General features: G+C 38.2%; 2 protein-coding genes across 8 annotated transcripts; one reads left to right on the plus strand and one right to left on the minus strand.

Moving 5' to 3' along the window:
• Nucleotides 1-409: 409 nt before the first annotated feature.
• Nucleotides 410-2325, minus strand: LOC125006830 (ammonium transporter Rh type B-like). The gene has a single exon (XM_047583250.1). It carries the CDS (start codon nucleotides 2287-2289, stop codon nucleotides 838-840), a length of 1452 nt encoding a protein of 483 aa, XP_047439206.1. The 5' UTR covers nucleotides 2290-2325; the 3' UTR covers nucleotides 410-837.
• Nucleotides 2326-4627: 2302 nt separating this feature from the next.
• Nucleotides 4628-15795, plus strand: arfgap1 (ADP-ribosylation factor GTPase activating protein 1). 7 transcript variants are annotated; one of them, XM_047582741.1, is made up of 14 exons: nucleotides 4628-4870; nucleotides 6895-6965; nucleotides 7417-7526; nucleotides 7894-8065; nucleotides 8344-8444; nucleotides 8515-8601; nucleotides 8694-8808; nucleotides 9435-9491; nucleotides 9586-9618; nucleotides 9799-9828; nucleotides 10510-10566; nucleotides 11649-11708; nucleotides 12148-12203; nucleotides 12295-15795. In XM_047582741.1, the coding sequence occupies exons 2-14, from the start codon at nucleotides 6906-6908 to the stop codon at nucleotides 12632-12634; spliced, it is 1278 nt and encodes a 425-aa protein (XP_047438697.1). In that variant the 5' UTR covers nucleotides 4628-4870; nucleotides 6895-6905; the 3' UTR covers nucleotides 12635-15795. The 7 variants fall into 7 exon arrangements, with proteins under 7 accessions (XP_047438697.1, XP_047438699.1, XP_047438702.1 ...); XM_047582743.1 differs by lacking the exon at nucleotides 11649-11708 and having other exon boundaries at nucleotides 12154-12203; XM_047582742.1 differs by lacking the exon at nucleotides 9799-9828 and having other exon boundaries at nucleotides 4630-4870.
• The last annotated feature ends 727 nt before the right edge of the window (nucleotides 15796-16522 follow it).

Genomic DNA, 16522 nt, shown 5'->3' on the forward strand with positions numbered 1-16522 from the left:
TTTTTGCAATGCATTGTCTTTTTCTTATTTCTTAGCAAAATGTCTGTAATAATCGATGTCCTCCAACCTCTGACTTGCGGTCCAATAATGCTGCTGCAAGCCTACACCATTCACATGAAGGATTCTTATCTGGAGAGATTCTGCTGAGCTTCTGTTTGAACCTTGCACAGAGCAGCCCACTGCTGATCTCTTGTTTTTGCACCCGTTTGCCACTGTTCTTCTGTAACCTCCTTGCCAAGCAGATGTCAGATAGTTTCGTTGTCAAAATTAGTTTGAAGCATTGTGCATTTATTGCACTTAACATCTGTAAATTGTCTCTTTTATACTAATTTCACTTCTGTTCTGTGGAGTTGAAACAGAGAGCACAATAGGCAGTGAGTTGCCATTATTTATGAATACAAAGCCAGTATACATTCAATTCAGTTTAATTCAATTTTATTTATATAACTTCAATAACAAAATGTCTCAAGACACACAAAATCAGTCTGAAACCTCCAGAGCAACAGTAGAAAAGAGACACTGATATGGTTATGACATAATTTAAAATTTGAAACAGGAATTAGTAAATTTAATACATTCCATGGTTATATAATTCATAATTTCACATGGAAAATACCAACAGCAAGATTCACAGAAACAGCACCAAATACATGACATCTGATCAAGAACCCCTTTGCAGCTGTTATATTTGTCACTCTCAGTTATGCAGCACTGCACTCTCTGAGGTAAAAATGTTAATTGTTGCTACATGTTGGTTTATTTGTAACAATTTAGAAATTTAAAGTTACATTAATACTGACTGTCAGCAAAATGCTTAAAAGCTGTTTGTATGACTCCTCATACTTTGCTGTTCATAGACATTTTTGCTTTATCATCATCATCACAGCTTATTTGGGGTTTTGATATCACATCTATGCTTTCAAAGTCAGAGGGGGTGTCAAAGAAAAGCTCATCATCAAAGCAGTCCTTGTCAGACGGCGATGCCATGAAGGGCAAGTTCATGACCAGTCCAGTGAGCAGCCCACCAACTGTAGATGCTGCAATTGCGGAGAAGATAGCTGCGACCTGGTATAAAGCTTGTTCCTGTGCACTGCGACCCAAGCCTGGCTTCAGGCCAGGAATCAGCTGCTGCAGCTCAAGCAGCTTTGGATCTCCCTCAGGTGGAGCTCTGTGGGAAAAGATCTGGTACATGCTGGGACCGTAGGTTTCTTCGGTGGCTAGCAGGATGGCACAGATCCCTGCTGTGGACGATACGAGGCCAGTCAGTCCGTGGAGATTGTGAATGCCACATTGATCTTGGATTCTCATGTGTGTGGCCAAAAAGGGGGTGAGGTACTTGTAACCGAAGAAGCACACAGTACAACCCAAGATGCCCAGTACGTACGCAGCTACAGGGGAAATCATCATGTCCACAGAAGCCCCGACAGTAACACCACCAGCCAGAGTCACATTCTGAATATCAGCCATTGTGAGCTTGCCTCTCTTATTGAACAATGCAGAAAGTGCAAAGGCAGTCATAGTGGATGAGCTCAGACCTATAAAAGTGTGGAGTATCGCTCTGTGTTGGTCATCGCCCTTAAGAGTAAGAGCAGAGTTGAATGAAGGCCAGAAGACCCAGAGGAAAAGAGTTCCCATTACAGACAGGATGTCAGAATGATAACTAGTGATCTCTTTAGGGTGTCCATCGTTTAATTTTGGCCGATACAGAATAAATGTAACCCCTAGACCAAAGTAGCAGGCAAACAGGTGAATAAGAATAGTGCCACCTGCATCATTGATCCTGATGTATTTCAGCACGGCCCACTCTGTCACAGAAAAGACAGGGATCTCCAGCAAAGCCATGACTAGCAGCTGGACAGGACTGGTCTTCCCAAGCACTGCTCCAAAGGAGATGAGGACCACAGCACAGGCAAACTCTGCATTCAGCAAGTTGATCACCCCCAGATGAATTTTACCACCATAGTAAAACTGGAAGAACCCTTGAACTAGGACTGCCCACTGGATTGCGAATGTAGCTGTTAGAAAGTTGAAGACCATTCCACTGAAGCCGTAGAATCGGAAAAAGGCGAGCAAGCAGCCGAAGCCAACGAAGATCATCACCTGCACGTCAGCAAAGTAGGGGTAGTCACGGTACAAGGAGTTGTCCATGGGGTTGGTCTCATTGTTTTGCAGCTTAGCATTGGCATTGTCATCGTAAGTAACAAACAAACCATATAGAGTTACAATTGCAACCTCCAGCACTAACACGAGCACTGGCAAGCGCACCTTCAAACTTGTAGATGAATTCATGCTAATGCACAACTCAAGTACAGCAAGATGCTTCCCGTGCTCCAACTACACCCTTTTATACTTCTTGTTTTCATCAGATAAGAGCAGCTAATAGGGCAGAGCAAAGAACAAGACCCCATACAGGATAGTATTATTTAACAGTGCAGCACCTCGACTGAGGACTTTAATCCCTCAGATTTTTCAGACTTAACATTTCTCTTTTCCTTCCGCCTTTCGTCAAAGTCCTGTTTGACATTTCATTTATGGGTCTAAGATAAGTCCTTTGTTCATGATAAGATTTTAAAAGAAAAAGTAATTTCTACTGAAACATTTTCATGCAGAATTACTTTTGTAATTGTCTCTCAAATAATCATATCATATCACTAATAAAAATGAAGGACAGTCCAAAGCAGCTGCTATAAGAACACATATAAGCAAGTCGTTGGTGGAAATGTTGTTTCTAGAGAAAAATGTCTGAATCAAGTTATAAGAATAATGTTTGTTTATTAATTTTTTTTCTCTTTATGTGTTATGTGTGTTTTTTGATGACAATATCTAAAAAGTGGGGAAAAATGTGCAAAATGGTGAAAATAGGAAGATGGTCATGGTGTAAGAGGCAGAGAAACTTATGAAGTTATCATGAACCTTTCAGTAAAATATAAATAAATGGGAATAGGCCATAGATTAAAATTAATAATACATTCAGTTTGTATTCACGTAATGAATTTTAGGTGTTAAACAGGCATTATAGACAATAAAATAAGTCTTAAGAGGCAGGTCACGTTACAGGAGGGTTATCTGGAGCTATATTGACTAAGTGATATAGATACAATTTTACATAAGGTAAAGATAGTGGGCTTGTATGAACAGATAATATTCTTGGAGAAATTTTGAACTTGTACAGTAGGCATAGCAAACGTGTAAGTAATAAATAAAAGCTATCTCACAATGGAAAAAAAACAGAAACTGTGTCATTAGATGTGATGTATCGAATATTTAGTTTGTCATAATAATGACTCTTTAGACTCTTTTCACACGACATGAATCAAATCTCCTCTAAAAACGCCTTTAAAGCTTTGCTTTAAATAGCCCAGAAATATGAACATTTAATGAAATTCTAATTTATTAAAAATACCCAACTAGATCATCACACACTGAAGGCTTTCACTCTGAATGTGTTCAACATATGCCTTTAGAAATATGGGCTGTGTTGTGTTGCCTCTAATGAATAAAAGGAAACTGGTTCCTGCATTTAAAAAGTAAAACAAAGACTGCTTAGCCCCACATTGTCACCAATTACGAACCCATACTCGTGTGAAAGAGGGACTAAATGTTTGCAAAATGAAAGTTACCAATGAGATTGGTCCAAAAGAGATACTCACAAAATAAAGACAGGAATAACTCAAATAATAATATGGAAGGGAAGTATTTGCAGGAAGTAATCGGCACTATTAGCAAACCAGTGGTCTGGGTAGGGGGTGTCAATGCTCATAATCAGTTATGGGGAGGACAGAAAAATGAGAGGAACAGGACTGGAGGTCTGCTGATTGTGGTTCTGATGTTTCAGAGCTGTTTACCTGTTCTTTATTGTAATGGAGAGGAGACGGAAAACAATAAGGAGAAAGCAGGTATGTTCAAAAAGTTAATATATATATAGGCGGAAGTGATGCGTGCATAGAGCCTATTGCTACCAAAGAATTTATCCGCACAACACAATACAAAAATGAAAACCTGAGGAAGCAAACAATAACAAAACACAGGAAAAAAGAGAAATGAATGACCTGATTTAATAAGAGAAAAGAGTCTAGTATTATATAGAATTAGTAAAATAGGCTGTGAGTTGGGGTTCATCTGGATACCACCACATGTGGGTACAGAGGGAAATGAGGAAGCATTGGCTAAAAATGCAATAAAACAAAAAAGTAAACTTGGAACTGGATAAGACTCAGACTGGTCTTTGGTCTGGCTCTGATTGGGAAATGCCCTGGTGGACAATGTGAGTGTGGAAAGTGACTGAGACACATGTAATTTTACATTGCAAGAGATGCTCTTCTCAGCGGATGAAACTTTTCAGAGATATGGGAGTGGCTGGAGAGAGCGTATTTAAAATGTACACACTGCTGAACCTAGAAGACTGAGACAAAATGAAGAAGCTGCTGCAGTATCTGTTATGCAGCACTAACAGAAATCACACGGCTCCCTGCGTCTGCATGTTTTTTCTCTGGTTTCTCGGGTTAGTGAGGATAAGCGGTAGTAGCAGAAGATGAGATGAGAAATGAGAAATCGCATAGAAACAGTAGAGGGGAGCAATACACCTTGGATGCGTCTAAACTGCTAAAAACCAAAGACGAAGAAGCAGAAGCCGGGGAGAAGGCAGAGGCGTCCCATGATGCATTGCACTGCCAACGTATGCAAACAGGAACATGGCTACCGGTGTTTAATATCAGCAGCTTGCAAAACACACTTCTATCTGCTTGACACTGTCTGTGACAAGTCGACATTTGTTGTGCTGCCGCGACAGAGGAAAAGTATCTGTGAAGTTTATCAGTAGAGGCCACAGACTCTGAAAACAGCGCCTCTGTTGTTCTTCTATCACAGACAGGTGAGCTAACGCTAACCAGCTAGCTGACCGGCTATTAGCTATGGTTAGCCCACTCGAAAACTAACGCAAGCAGTGTACGAAATTATGTCAATGCACGTCAGCGTTGTCATTTGTGTTGTGACCATTTGGTCATTTAAGTCCTTACCGGGAGCAGGGCGTCTCAAAATCACGACTTGGTCTTAGGGATTTACTGTTAAATATACCCGCAACCGATGAACGAAATCTGTAGTGTTCTTCTAAGAGCATTGACACGACTACAACTCTGGGAGTAGACAATGGTTTAACGTACAGTCATTATATGTATTGAAGGCCAACAGTCATCTTAATGAAGCTAGATATTTTCAGGTCATTATTGGAGAGAATCTTGATGTCCTACCATTATTTTCAAATTAAATAATTAAAGGACTTGGCAACAACAGCCTTTCTTCTGGGAGGAACAACAACTAAACGACTTTTTGACGCAGAATGTGTTTAAATCTACAATATATACCACAGGTTTTTATTTGCTAATATTCTCCTATCAAGATCAATAGGCTTATTCTACCACATATGTTTGAGGGGAAGGCCTCTCTGAAAACATCACACTTGCTCGTTAGAATCGTCCTGTTCAATAGAAAAGTTAAACCGTAGCTTCAGTCGTTTCAGTGACTTTGGAATGTAGTACATCTTTAAACTGCCGCTTTAAAGATTGAGTGTGTAACGTTAATGTATTAATAGAGCACCGGATAGACATTTTTACAAATGATTTATCTTAAGGCTCTTTATCCAGCAACGATACCAAACATTCACCATTTCCAGTTTCTTGAATATCAAACCAATGCTTTTAGGCAGTTATTCAGATAAACTTAGCAATGTTAACGTGACACATTGGGCTCTGTTAAAATGTGTGTTCATTTTGTTCTCAATTTTATGTACAAATAAATGCGTATAGGTCAAAGGATGTTTCTTATTGTCTGCAAATCCTGTGATAACACCAGAAACCAACGTGTGTCCATACAACTCTGTATCCTGCCTATGAAAAATGATGTTGATCTTTATATTTTTTATGTAGTGCAACTTTTTGATATGGCTGACTGCATTGTAGTTTGAAGGGATATTTAAACAAGAGTAGGATTTGCAATTGTTAATGACTTTCTCGTTTGCTTTTGGTTTGAGCATCAAGTTACTGTTTATGGCAGTAGGATGATGGACACTGTGCAGCATTAGTGCAGAATGTACTGTGCACATTTGCTTAGTATTGAAGGAAAATGCATTTAAGGATTACAGTGAAAATGGTGTCACATAAAGACAATGATGGTGTTATTAGTTGACAGTTTTGATATGATAGTGAGATAGTGACTGTTGCTAATTGCATGTATTGTGTTTTTTTTAATGAATTAAAGTTTGACACCTCACATCAGGGTCGGGTGGAAGTCAGTAAATTACTGGATGACGACCACAGCGGAGACACAACTGTTGTTAACGTTTTTAAAATACGTTCATTGTTGTGAATATACTCTCACATCACCATCACTGCTGTATTTTTTTTTACCTGGTGGCTAATCAAGAATTGATAAAAGTAGTAATACTGTCTAAGTCTAAGATAAATTGAATCCTTTCCTCTTAAAAAAAGACTGGAAAATACATTACATGGGAAACTTTTGTATTTCTCATCACCAACTTGTGTGTAATGTTTGTTAATATTCTCTTCTTGTACCATTTGTGTGAAGGGTTTACTGCAGATTTTTGTAACTCCTCCTGGCTGCAGCCACCTACTGTCTCACTGAAGGCCAAGTACAATTAATCTCAAACCAGCCTGTGTCTGTGGAGCAGTTTTGCTTTAGAAAACATCATAAAAACTACTTTTTTATTCTCCTTGCTATTCAGCCTATTAGCAATCTGATAGTGGTGCCATTTGTTCACTTGTTTATTTAGGATGTTGCTTTGTAGCATGAAGTGTTTATACTATACACGAGTTTATATTATAATACTATGCTTTTAATAATAACTGGTGTACTTAAGATTACCCTCTGTTTCTCTTTTAGTGCATGTCATCATGGCAAGTCCAAGGACCAGAAGAGTTCTGAAGGAAGTTCGGACTGAGGATGAGAACAATGTAAGCGCCCACATCATCTTATTCTTTTAGTCCAAATAATGTCACCTCACTGAAACCATATACTTAAACTCACATAGATAGAGCAGGAGTTTCAGAGGCTACATGTTGCAAGCTTCTCACACTTCTTCAGAAAATAGCACCCATTCATGGCCATTTGGTGGCTCATGTCTTTGGCAGAATGACAGGTGTAATGTGTCCTATCTTAAAGAATGAATTAATGTGTCTGAATGAATCAGATGATGAAGTAAAACATAAAACATTTTTTATTGTTTTTATTTTGGTGTCCATTTTGGACAAAATGCAAGCCTTTACTTCCAGTTTAATGATATAACATTTGTCCTACAGAAAATGGTAACTGTAGACGTATTTCTAAACAACTAGGATCATGGTATATTTTGGTATATTTTCTTAAACACAATAATACACTCTTTAATGCCTGTTTTCTTTTCAGCTGTGTTTTGAGTGTGGGGCTTTTAACCCTCAGTGGGTTAGTGTGACGTACGGCATTTGGATTTGTCTTGAGTGCTCTGGCAAACATAGAGGCCTGGGTGTACATCTCAGGTAAGAGAAGTATATGGTTGTTTTATGGTCTTAGTAACATTTGGGACATTCACATTATGGTATTAAGCATCTATTAATCTCATGTGAGATCCCTTTCAGCCAACTACAAAAGTACACTGACTTTTCTTTCCCAACTCAATTTGCCAGCATTTACTGTTTAGCTGTTAAAAGTATTAGAAGAGCATCAAGATGAATGATGTCTTGGGAATGCATGGATGAGCTGTGTAAATGTGTTCCACTATAATAAAAACCGTGTTCACCTGCAGCTGAATATGTCAAGGGAAGTCAGCATGTACCTTAAATTTGTTACCAATGAACTGTTACAGCCTGACAATGTTTCATTCATCTCTCCTGCACCCGTCTGCAGTTTTGTGCGCTCGGTCACCATGGACAAGTGGAAAGACATTGAGCTGGAGAAAATGAAAGCTGGAGGAAATGGAAAATTCCGCCTGTTTCTTGAACTCCAAGATGATTACGACCCTAACTGGACTTTACAGGAGAAATACAACAGCAGAGCCGCTGCACTTTTTAGAGACAAGGTGAGCCGCACACACTGAAGTTCAACCATTGAAATATGTGTAGTTCTCTTGCAGACAGCTCTTAGTTAATTTCTTAGATATTACACAGTTAGAAATTAATTTTTTGTCAAGCAGATTAAGTATTTTATCAGTATGTTGCAAAGTTCAACAAAGACATACAACTGGATATGGAATGGATTTTTAATAGAATTGGATAAAATATGATGATAATCAAACAAACAAATAAATACAAGGCTTCCAGAAAACTTTCATTTTTTTCTCAACACTGTTTATGACAGGTTGCAACTTTAGCAGAGGGGAAGGAGTGGTCCATTGAGACATCCCCTGCCAGAAACTGGACTTCTCCTCAACCTAAGACCAGCCTTTCATCCTCTCATCGGTATGAGTGGAGAAGATTTTAACGCTGTGTGTAAATCCAGATCCACTGAATGTTTCTGTCTTTCATGTAGCTCTGCGGGACCTGGACAGACCTCAGCAAAATCCGGTGACAAAGCTTTTGAAGATTGGTTGAGTGATGATGTTAACTCTTATCAAAGGTAAAAAAAATAAAATAAATAATAACAATTGTTATACTCTCTTCTGTAAGCGGAGGGTGTTTTTTAAAAATAGTTTCTTGATTCTTCTTCAGTGGAGGTGGTTACAGTGGGAATCAGGAGAACCGGTACGTTGGCTTTGGCAACACAGTGACCCCGGAGAAGAAAGAGGATGACTTTCTGAACAATGCTATGTCTTCTATTTATTCAGTAGGTCATGATTTGTAAATACTTTTATCTGTGCACTCATTGGCCAGTGTATTGAGTACACCATGCTAGTACAGTTGCCTTAATGGCTCACGGTTTAGGACGCATTCCTTAGAGCGTTTGGTCCAAATTGACATGATGGCAGCAGATTACTTGGCTGCACATCCATGATTCTAATCTCTCTTTCGGAATGAGATCTGATGACTGTAGATCAGTGTTGCCTTTCAGCCTCAAACCATTCTGGGCATTCTCCTCTGACCTCTTGCATTAACAGGTCATTTCTGCTCTGAGAACTGCCACTCACTGGATATATTTTTTTCAGACCATTTTCTGTTAACCCTAGAGATGGTTCTGAGTAAAATCCCAGTAGATCAGCAGTTTCTGAAATACTCAGACCAGCCTCTGGCATCAAAATACGGCCTAGTCTGACTTAAATGACCTTTGTCCCCGCTCTGATGCTCGGTTGGAAGTACAGCAGATTGTCTTGACTATGCACTGAGTTGCTGCCACGTGATTTGATATTTGTGTAAATGATCTGTTGAACAGGTGTATAACTGATGGACTGGCTGGGGATTTTTGTTTTGTGTGTGCGTGTATTTTCTCTTGGTAACTTATTGTTTTTCTGGTAGGGCTGGAGCAGTTTCACAGTTGGAGCTAGCAAGTTTGCTTCTATTGCCAAAGATAATGTAAGCGTATTTAAATTAGGTATTAATTAAGTATTTTCACAGTATCATATTAATTGAAAACGAAGTAATTATTCTTTCTTTCCTCCCTATACAGACGAGTAAACTGGCCAACCAAGCAACCTTAAAGGTAAGTTTAATGTAATTATAGATAATCTGTTAGTAGAGGTTTACTCTGTCCTCTTTTATAGTGCCTTCTTACTTAAAGGTATCCGCATTCACAAACTGTGTACACCTTTTAATATGTAATCCTTCAAGCTGTAATGACTATGTTATTACTTTAATATCTCTTTGCCCTCTCTGGATGTAGTTAAGGGGCTATAAAGCGCCCCCTGAACCGGTAAAGCTGTTTATAGGTGCATGGCGCTATTTTCACATCATGTTTTTATTTCTTTTAAGAGGCACAGTTCATATTTATAGTTTTTACATTTTGTTTTGTAAGCTTGTCATTTTTTTTTAGTTTTTAAAATATTTGGCAAAATGTTGGCAAATGTCCTCTTCACATGCTTCTGCTTAGTTATAATAACATATGACATTTTTCTATTTTAAGTTCATGGATAACCTTTGAAAGACAGCTCAGCTCATCACTATATTGTGAGACTGAATATATTATGGGATGGCGGCCATGAGTAATTACTAGCCCTAATATAGAGATGAGCAAAAGAGCTGTTCACTCACAGCCTTTGATAATGGGTTATCCATTCATGCATGACAGTTTTTGTGTTCATTGCTAACAGTGCTGAAGGGATGTAATGGTTTTCAGTTAACGTAATTAAAAAATTGTTATGAAGCATGTTATTCTCTGAAGAGTAAAAAGCAAAGCTGTTCTATTTTGATATTTGGGATTACATGTGTTCCTGCACACGGATGCAAGTGCTTTGAACCTTTACGCCCTCCAGTGCTTGTTCAGTGTCATGGTGAATGGGAATGATCTTCAACACAAACAGCTCGGTGTCTTGCACTACTGTGAATGTTAAACTGTTTCATTCAAGTGAACTCTCCTCTCTTGACTTCCAACTAGGCCACTGAGTTAGGACATACATTAAATGAGAATGTTATCAAACCCACCCAAGAAAAGGTAACATTGATGTTTGAAGTTGTTGGTTTGGTGGTGGGTTGCGATGCTTTAGACATGAAACAGCTTCAGATGTGAATGTGCTATTTTCTCCACTGCTTGTCTGTGCCACTTTATCTGCTTTATGCCAGCGTGCATTAAACGACAAAACGTCACACTTCAAATACATTCTCCCAGTCAGTGACTCAACTAGGATTTGCAGAATCATACAGCTTTGAGCTGTTTATTTGAGAACATTTGTGAGTCAGTGACGTGTCAGCACAGTCACTGGATGAGGCTTAATGTGCAATGAAATATTTTTAGGAGTAAGTTTAAATATCATTCCTCATTTCAAGAAGTTTAATTCTCACTTGCATTCTCTTTGCAGAAAAACTTTTTAAAATGATCAGTTAAATGGAGCTTAGCGTTCCATTACAGGAGCCATTTTAGTGCATGGTGCATTGGCAGCATTGTAATTCAAACATCAATGCTGCATTTAAATTCAGTTTTATTATTGGAATAATGTAAGCAATGGCAAAAGAAAATAAAGCTTCTTATGCTAGGAGATTATCTTTTTCAGTTGTTTAAACATGAAATATCACATCCTGGAGCTCTTCATCTGAAGAATATTGCACACTCCTGCAGATTTTGTGTGTTTGAGCTTTTATGTAGACGCAAGCTTTGTTTTTGCCGTCATATATGACTAGTGAGTATTTTCCACATAAATGCTTCTGCTTAACAGCTTTGACTCTCTGGTGATCAGTTCTTGGATGTGTTTTGTACAGAGGAGCACATAACAGTAATAATAATAAGTTAATCTCATCCACTATGCTGTGCACTAGTGTATGCTCTATACAAGGGTTAAAGATGGACATGAAAACAAATGGCTTTTGTCTTCTAATGTACAGTTGGCATTGCTGATTGAAGGTGTCTGTAGTTTGTGCTTCTATAACAGTCTTTCTACCGTCTTTCTCTTTCCTGTCTTAACAAAACACATGACAGCTTTTGTCACAATCAAAATGAGCATTTCAAGTTGTGCTTAACAAGGATATTTGAATAAAGATTCTTGTTTGTATCAGTTGTTTAATATTATTTGGGTCATCCAGGTGAAAGATGGCAAATTGCTAGATGAAATGGCAGTCAGCATCACGGGGCTGGCAAATAAGGTAGGACTGGCAGACGACTGCCACTCTGTACTGCAAACCCAGTCTCTTGAGTGAGGAACCACGACCCGATTAATCATCCTCCATGGAGACTGGTTTTGCAATGTTGATGAAAGTTTGAACCACACTAATTCAGTTTAATTTGTTGTTTTTCTTGCTGCCATTTGTAATTTGGTGGTGAGTACATGTAGACAACTCTTCTGTAGTTTGCAATTTTTGGTGTATTATCATTATTATTAGTATAAAGCTTCTATAAATATCTAACACTAAATTTGTAATCTATGCATTTGTTGTGTAGCTATTATTGTTTTTGTTTTTTTTTAAATTATTATTTTAATAGTATCTAATTAATCGGTTGTCAGTTTCTTTTAATTTAGTCCATATGTAGTCTGGTAGTGTTGACTTGAAGTTACACCTGTATAAATATGTCTCTTTTCCTTAGGTTCAGGGAGCTGGTGCTAAGCTGTCCAATATATTTTCTGGAAAACCTGAAGATGGGTAATCCAACTATTTCATACAACTTAAATTGATCTAACAATGATAAACATGAGCTGTTAAAGCACTTCCTTGTGTTTTCTGCTGTGTGTAGATCTGCCGGAGAGAGCTACCAGAACATGGATGCCACTGAGGGCTATCAGGGGAGCTCTAGCCAGCCTGTGTCAAAGGACTTCTGGGAAACCTTTGGCAGCAACACTTCCTTAAAAGCCAAGAAATCTCCCAGCAGTGACAGCTGGACCATCGCAGATAATTCTGCAAAGAAGAGCTCTGACAGTTGGGACAATTGGGGCTCCGAAGCGGCGTCCAACAACAAACACAGCACAGAAGAGAGCTGGGAGGCCTGGGACAACAACTGGGACAACGCGGAGGGTAAAACAAAGAAGAGTCCTTCGAAACCTGCTGAGGAAACCTGGGATAATGCAGAATGGTAGTGACCTCAGAACCACACACCTCCTTACCCCTTTTTTCCTACTCTGGCCTTCTTTTTCTGTCCTCCTCCCCCCGTTCATCTCACTGACACTCTCAGGAAGAGAGAGTTGCGTCTGTTTAGTTCATGTTAATGCATTCAAAATATATCACACATTCAAGAAATAATGAATGAAGCCCAGGGATACGTTGAGCTCATTACAAAATGAATATTCTTAAAAACTTAAATATATTGACTTAGAGTCCTGTATTTTATTGTAAATTGCCTTGAACAAGGAATCAAAATCAGCAAGTGTAGATAAGGTCATAATTAACTATATGGGTTCCCCAAATATCATACTCTGAATGGTGAATAAGCCAGTATTCATAACTGTATCGTGGATGTAATGACACTGGTTTTCAGTTCATCACATGGAGAAAAAGAAACGATGCATGAAAGAAAAGATCTGATTTACGTTGTAAATATGAATCGTTGTAAATAGAGTATGGCTGACTAAATACTAATACATCATTGTTTGTGTTTAAACAAATCAAGCCCCTACATGTTTTGCACATTTTGTTTAAATTTTAATTAGGAAAGCATTTTTTTTGAGGAAATCCTATCCCATCCTGTGATTACAGTGTTAATGTTGAAGGAACAGAAAATCATTAATCGCCATCTGTGTGGAGAAGTTAAAGTTAAATTAAATAATTGAATGTCTATTGGGTCAGGGCTAAATTACCTTCATAGTATTTACTGATATTTTAAGAATATTTTTGTTAAACATGTGCAAAATAGTCAAGGGATTCAAAATCAGCATTGTGTATCCAAAACAAATGAAGTGCACTGATAACTGCCCCTTTGCTTAAACGGTTACTTTAGACTTTCATCACATTGCATTCATTTTGATTGGTTGACACAGTGATGTTTTTATTCCCACTTTTTCTTTTTCCATTGTCTTTTTTTGTCATACATCTTCTCTGGTAATCCTTCTTTATACTGGTTTATATTGCAAGTAAATAAAGTGCTGTTTCTTTATTTACTTCACAGCTGAAGTCCATCTGTTTGTTAAGCTAAAATATGCCAGAAATAACTGCCATTACCGCATGGGGGAGAAAGGGGATTTATTGGAATATTATTGTATGTATTTCTTCCTGACTGAAGGTGGCCGAATTGACTTTAGTCCTGCCGACTTTGAATTTGGTCCACACAGTCAGCACAGGCTGGATTTACTTGTAAAGGAGTTTAAACTGGACTCAGACTGGACCACGCTTCTCAACTCACATGTATTCTCTCAGAAATGAAGAGGCACAGCTCATATTGTAGGAGGAAATAAATAGCTTTATTTTAATTTTAGCAGTTTTATTTTCAGGGTGTATTCTGGTAAAGTGTGAATAATTGATGCCTAGAGTTTATATAAATCTTAAAGTAGTTGATTTTCACATGAAAGTGGCATGGTAGCAATACTGTGCATCCTGTATGAGTGTGAGGGTTGTGATTCAATACCTGGACAGAGGGAAGGAACTGTGGAGTAGTGTGACCTCAGCTGAACTGACGGGTCATTGTAAATTTCATCTTGTGTGTGAAGCCACTTGGTATGGACCGAGTCAAGTGTTATCGTGCCCTAGTCCTTACGTATTGTAAGGATTTAATGTCACAGATATCTTCACACTTGTATGAACATCTGAATGACTTGGTAATATTAATGAGCCTCATTATACGCTTCACAGTTAGATGGTCATAGCTCTCAAGCGCTTGTTATGAATTAATTTAATCAGCCTAGAGCCTTCCTCAGATTAAATGGCAGCTCCACTCACTTTGTTCATCATCCATGCAAATATTTCAAGTAAAAATGTGCTCAGTGTGAAACTAACTTGCTAAACTGAATTTCCATTGGGCCTTTCATTCCCTTTAACCCTCGAAAAGCTTTTTAATTTCCTATTTATGGAGCATCTGTGAGTTATTTATGGTGCATGAATGATCTGAATCACTAAAAAGAAATGACCGCTTACAACTACATGTTGATCTACACTTTTTACATTTTTATAACTAATATCAGAGGATGTCATAACATATTCTTCTGATTCTTTGAGCCTTGATGTACCAGTGCAATACAGCTACTGGATGGTTTATTTGGATGTTGGTGCACTCCGACAGACAGCCTGGGCCTCGTGATTGGTTAGAAAGAATATTTTACTATCCCAGCTTTTGTCTTTATTCCATGTTCGTTTTCCTACCTCTCAAGAAGTCTTCAGTTTACTTCCTGCTGTTGAATACAGATACATTTTGTTGATGCTTTGTAGCATCAAAGCAACAAGTGTGAGTCTATACTGTGTTGGGTGTGTTTTCATTGACAATGCAGTGCTGTTTAAAGAGCAAGAAAAAAAAAAGCAAAGAAGATTGCTCCTGGAACATTTATGTTGCTGGAAATCTGCTGTCGTGTCCATGTATGGTTGCATGTTAAAAGCCTTAAACAGACGCGTTCGCTTTCTGTTGATATCAGTGTCCGTCTGCCTGTGTGACTATGATGCAGTGACATGTACGTGATAATATCAAATCTTCCCATCAACTTTTCTTTTGGAGTAGGTCACTTATTTCTCTTTATTTTATCATGTCATGACATGAAACACACATTTTGCCAAAGTTTATAAAGGGGAATATTGGAACAGTCCTTGATTTGTAATACAGTAGCTTTTCATTTAGTGAATGTTGGGCTTACTGCTTCATTTGATCCACAAACTGCAGAATGTGTCATTGAATGAAATGCATCTAACTGGTGTTGATTATTATTATTATTATTATTATTATCATTATTATTATTCATAAATACAGATGTGTTCTTTTTTTGACACATTATCTAATCTAAACTTTCCAGAACAGCGGTAGAGCTCTTTCTCTGTGCCTGTAGACTGGGTACGTCTGTGTTTGTTGAAGAAACTAATAATGTCAAAAGTACTATTTTTGATGTCATGCATGAGATGTAATATGGAGCTAAATACATTTGGTCGTTTCCTCAGTGAATTAAAGTGCAGTTGTTTGCTTGATCCCTCCAAGTTTCACCAGCAACCATCCTATGAGGTGAACCAGTGTTACCTACCCATCTCAGATGAGGCTGTGGATATTTTTTTTTTTTCCTGTACACATGGTTTCTGTGTAAAATAAAAATCGTACTGTGCTGTGAATGTTTTTATGGTTCGGAATCAATCAAGTCATTTGTTGGTGCTGTAACTGATAAGTCCATTTGATTATTGGTTCAGAATCAAGCGTTTTTAAAGTAACATACAGCTGTGAACTCCCCTTGCCCAATGAAAGAGAGCAAAGAAAGGCCACATACAGTCCCTTGACAGTTTACTACCTACACAAATGTTAAAACAAATGCATTCTACACCAATCAACAGTAAAACCACTGCCACGAAACCATCATGTTTCGTGTGAATGTTACTTTCTTACGACCAATTTGACTGTCTCAAAACAAAATGATTGAACACAAGCAGAAGTTGCTTTAAACTAAAATTTATTATGATTTAACAACTTAAACACTCAAAGAAACAAGATGGGTGGGTCAAATAAACTAAACTAAACTAAGAAGGTACTCAGGCCAGCCCACAGAGGACTTTAGGACCTGGTGTTTTCACCCTAACCCTGAACATAGAAATAAGACTGAAAGGAGGAGACTACTACACAGAATAAAGGAGTAAAGCAAAAGCTACATAAATAATAGTTCCTGCTACTCTGGCCAGGAGACAACAAGGTGAGGGAGAGTGCCAAGGTTCCTCCTCCTATTTATTGGATCCTTCTGATTACCACAGATCACCTTCACCTGAGGAAGGCAACACCAGATTTAACAGAGGGAAACACTGGAACCTGGCACCCATCTAGGCCAGACCAGACACCCCAACCCCATGGTAATGAC

Source organism: Mugil cephalus, chromosome 4 (assembly GCF_022458985.1).
Source record: "Mugil cephalus isolate CIBA_MC_2020 chromosome 4, CIBA_Mcephalus_1.1, whole genome shotgun sequence".
Lineage (NCBI taxonomy): Eukaryota > Metazoa > Chordata > Actinopteri > Mugiliformes > Mugilidae > Mugil > Mugil cephalus.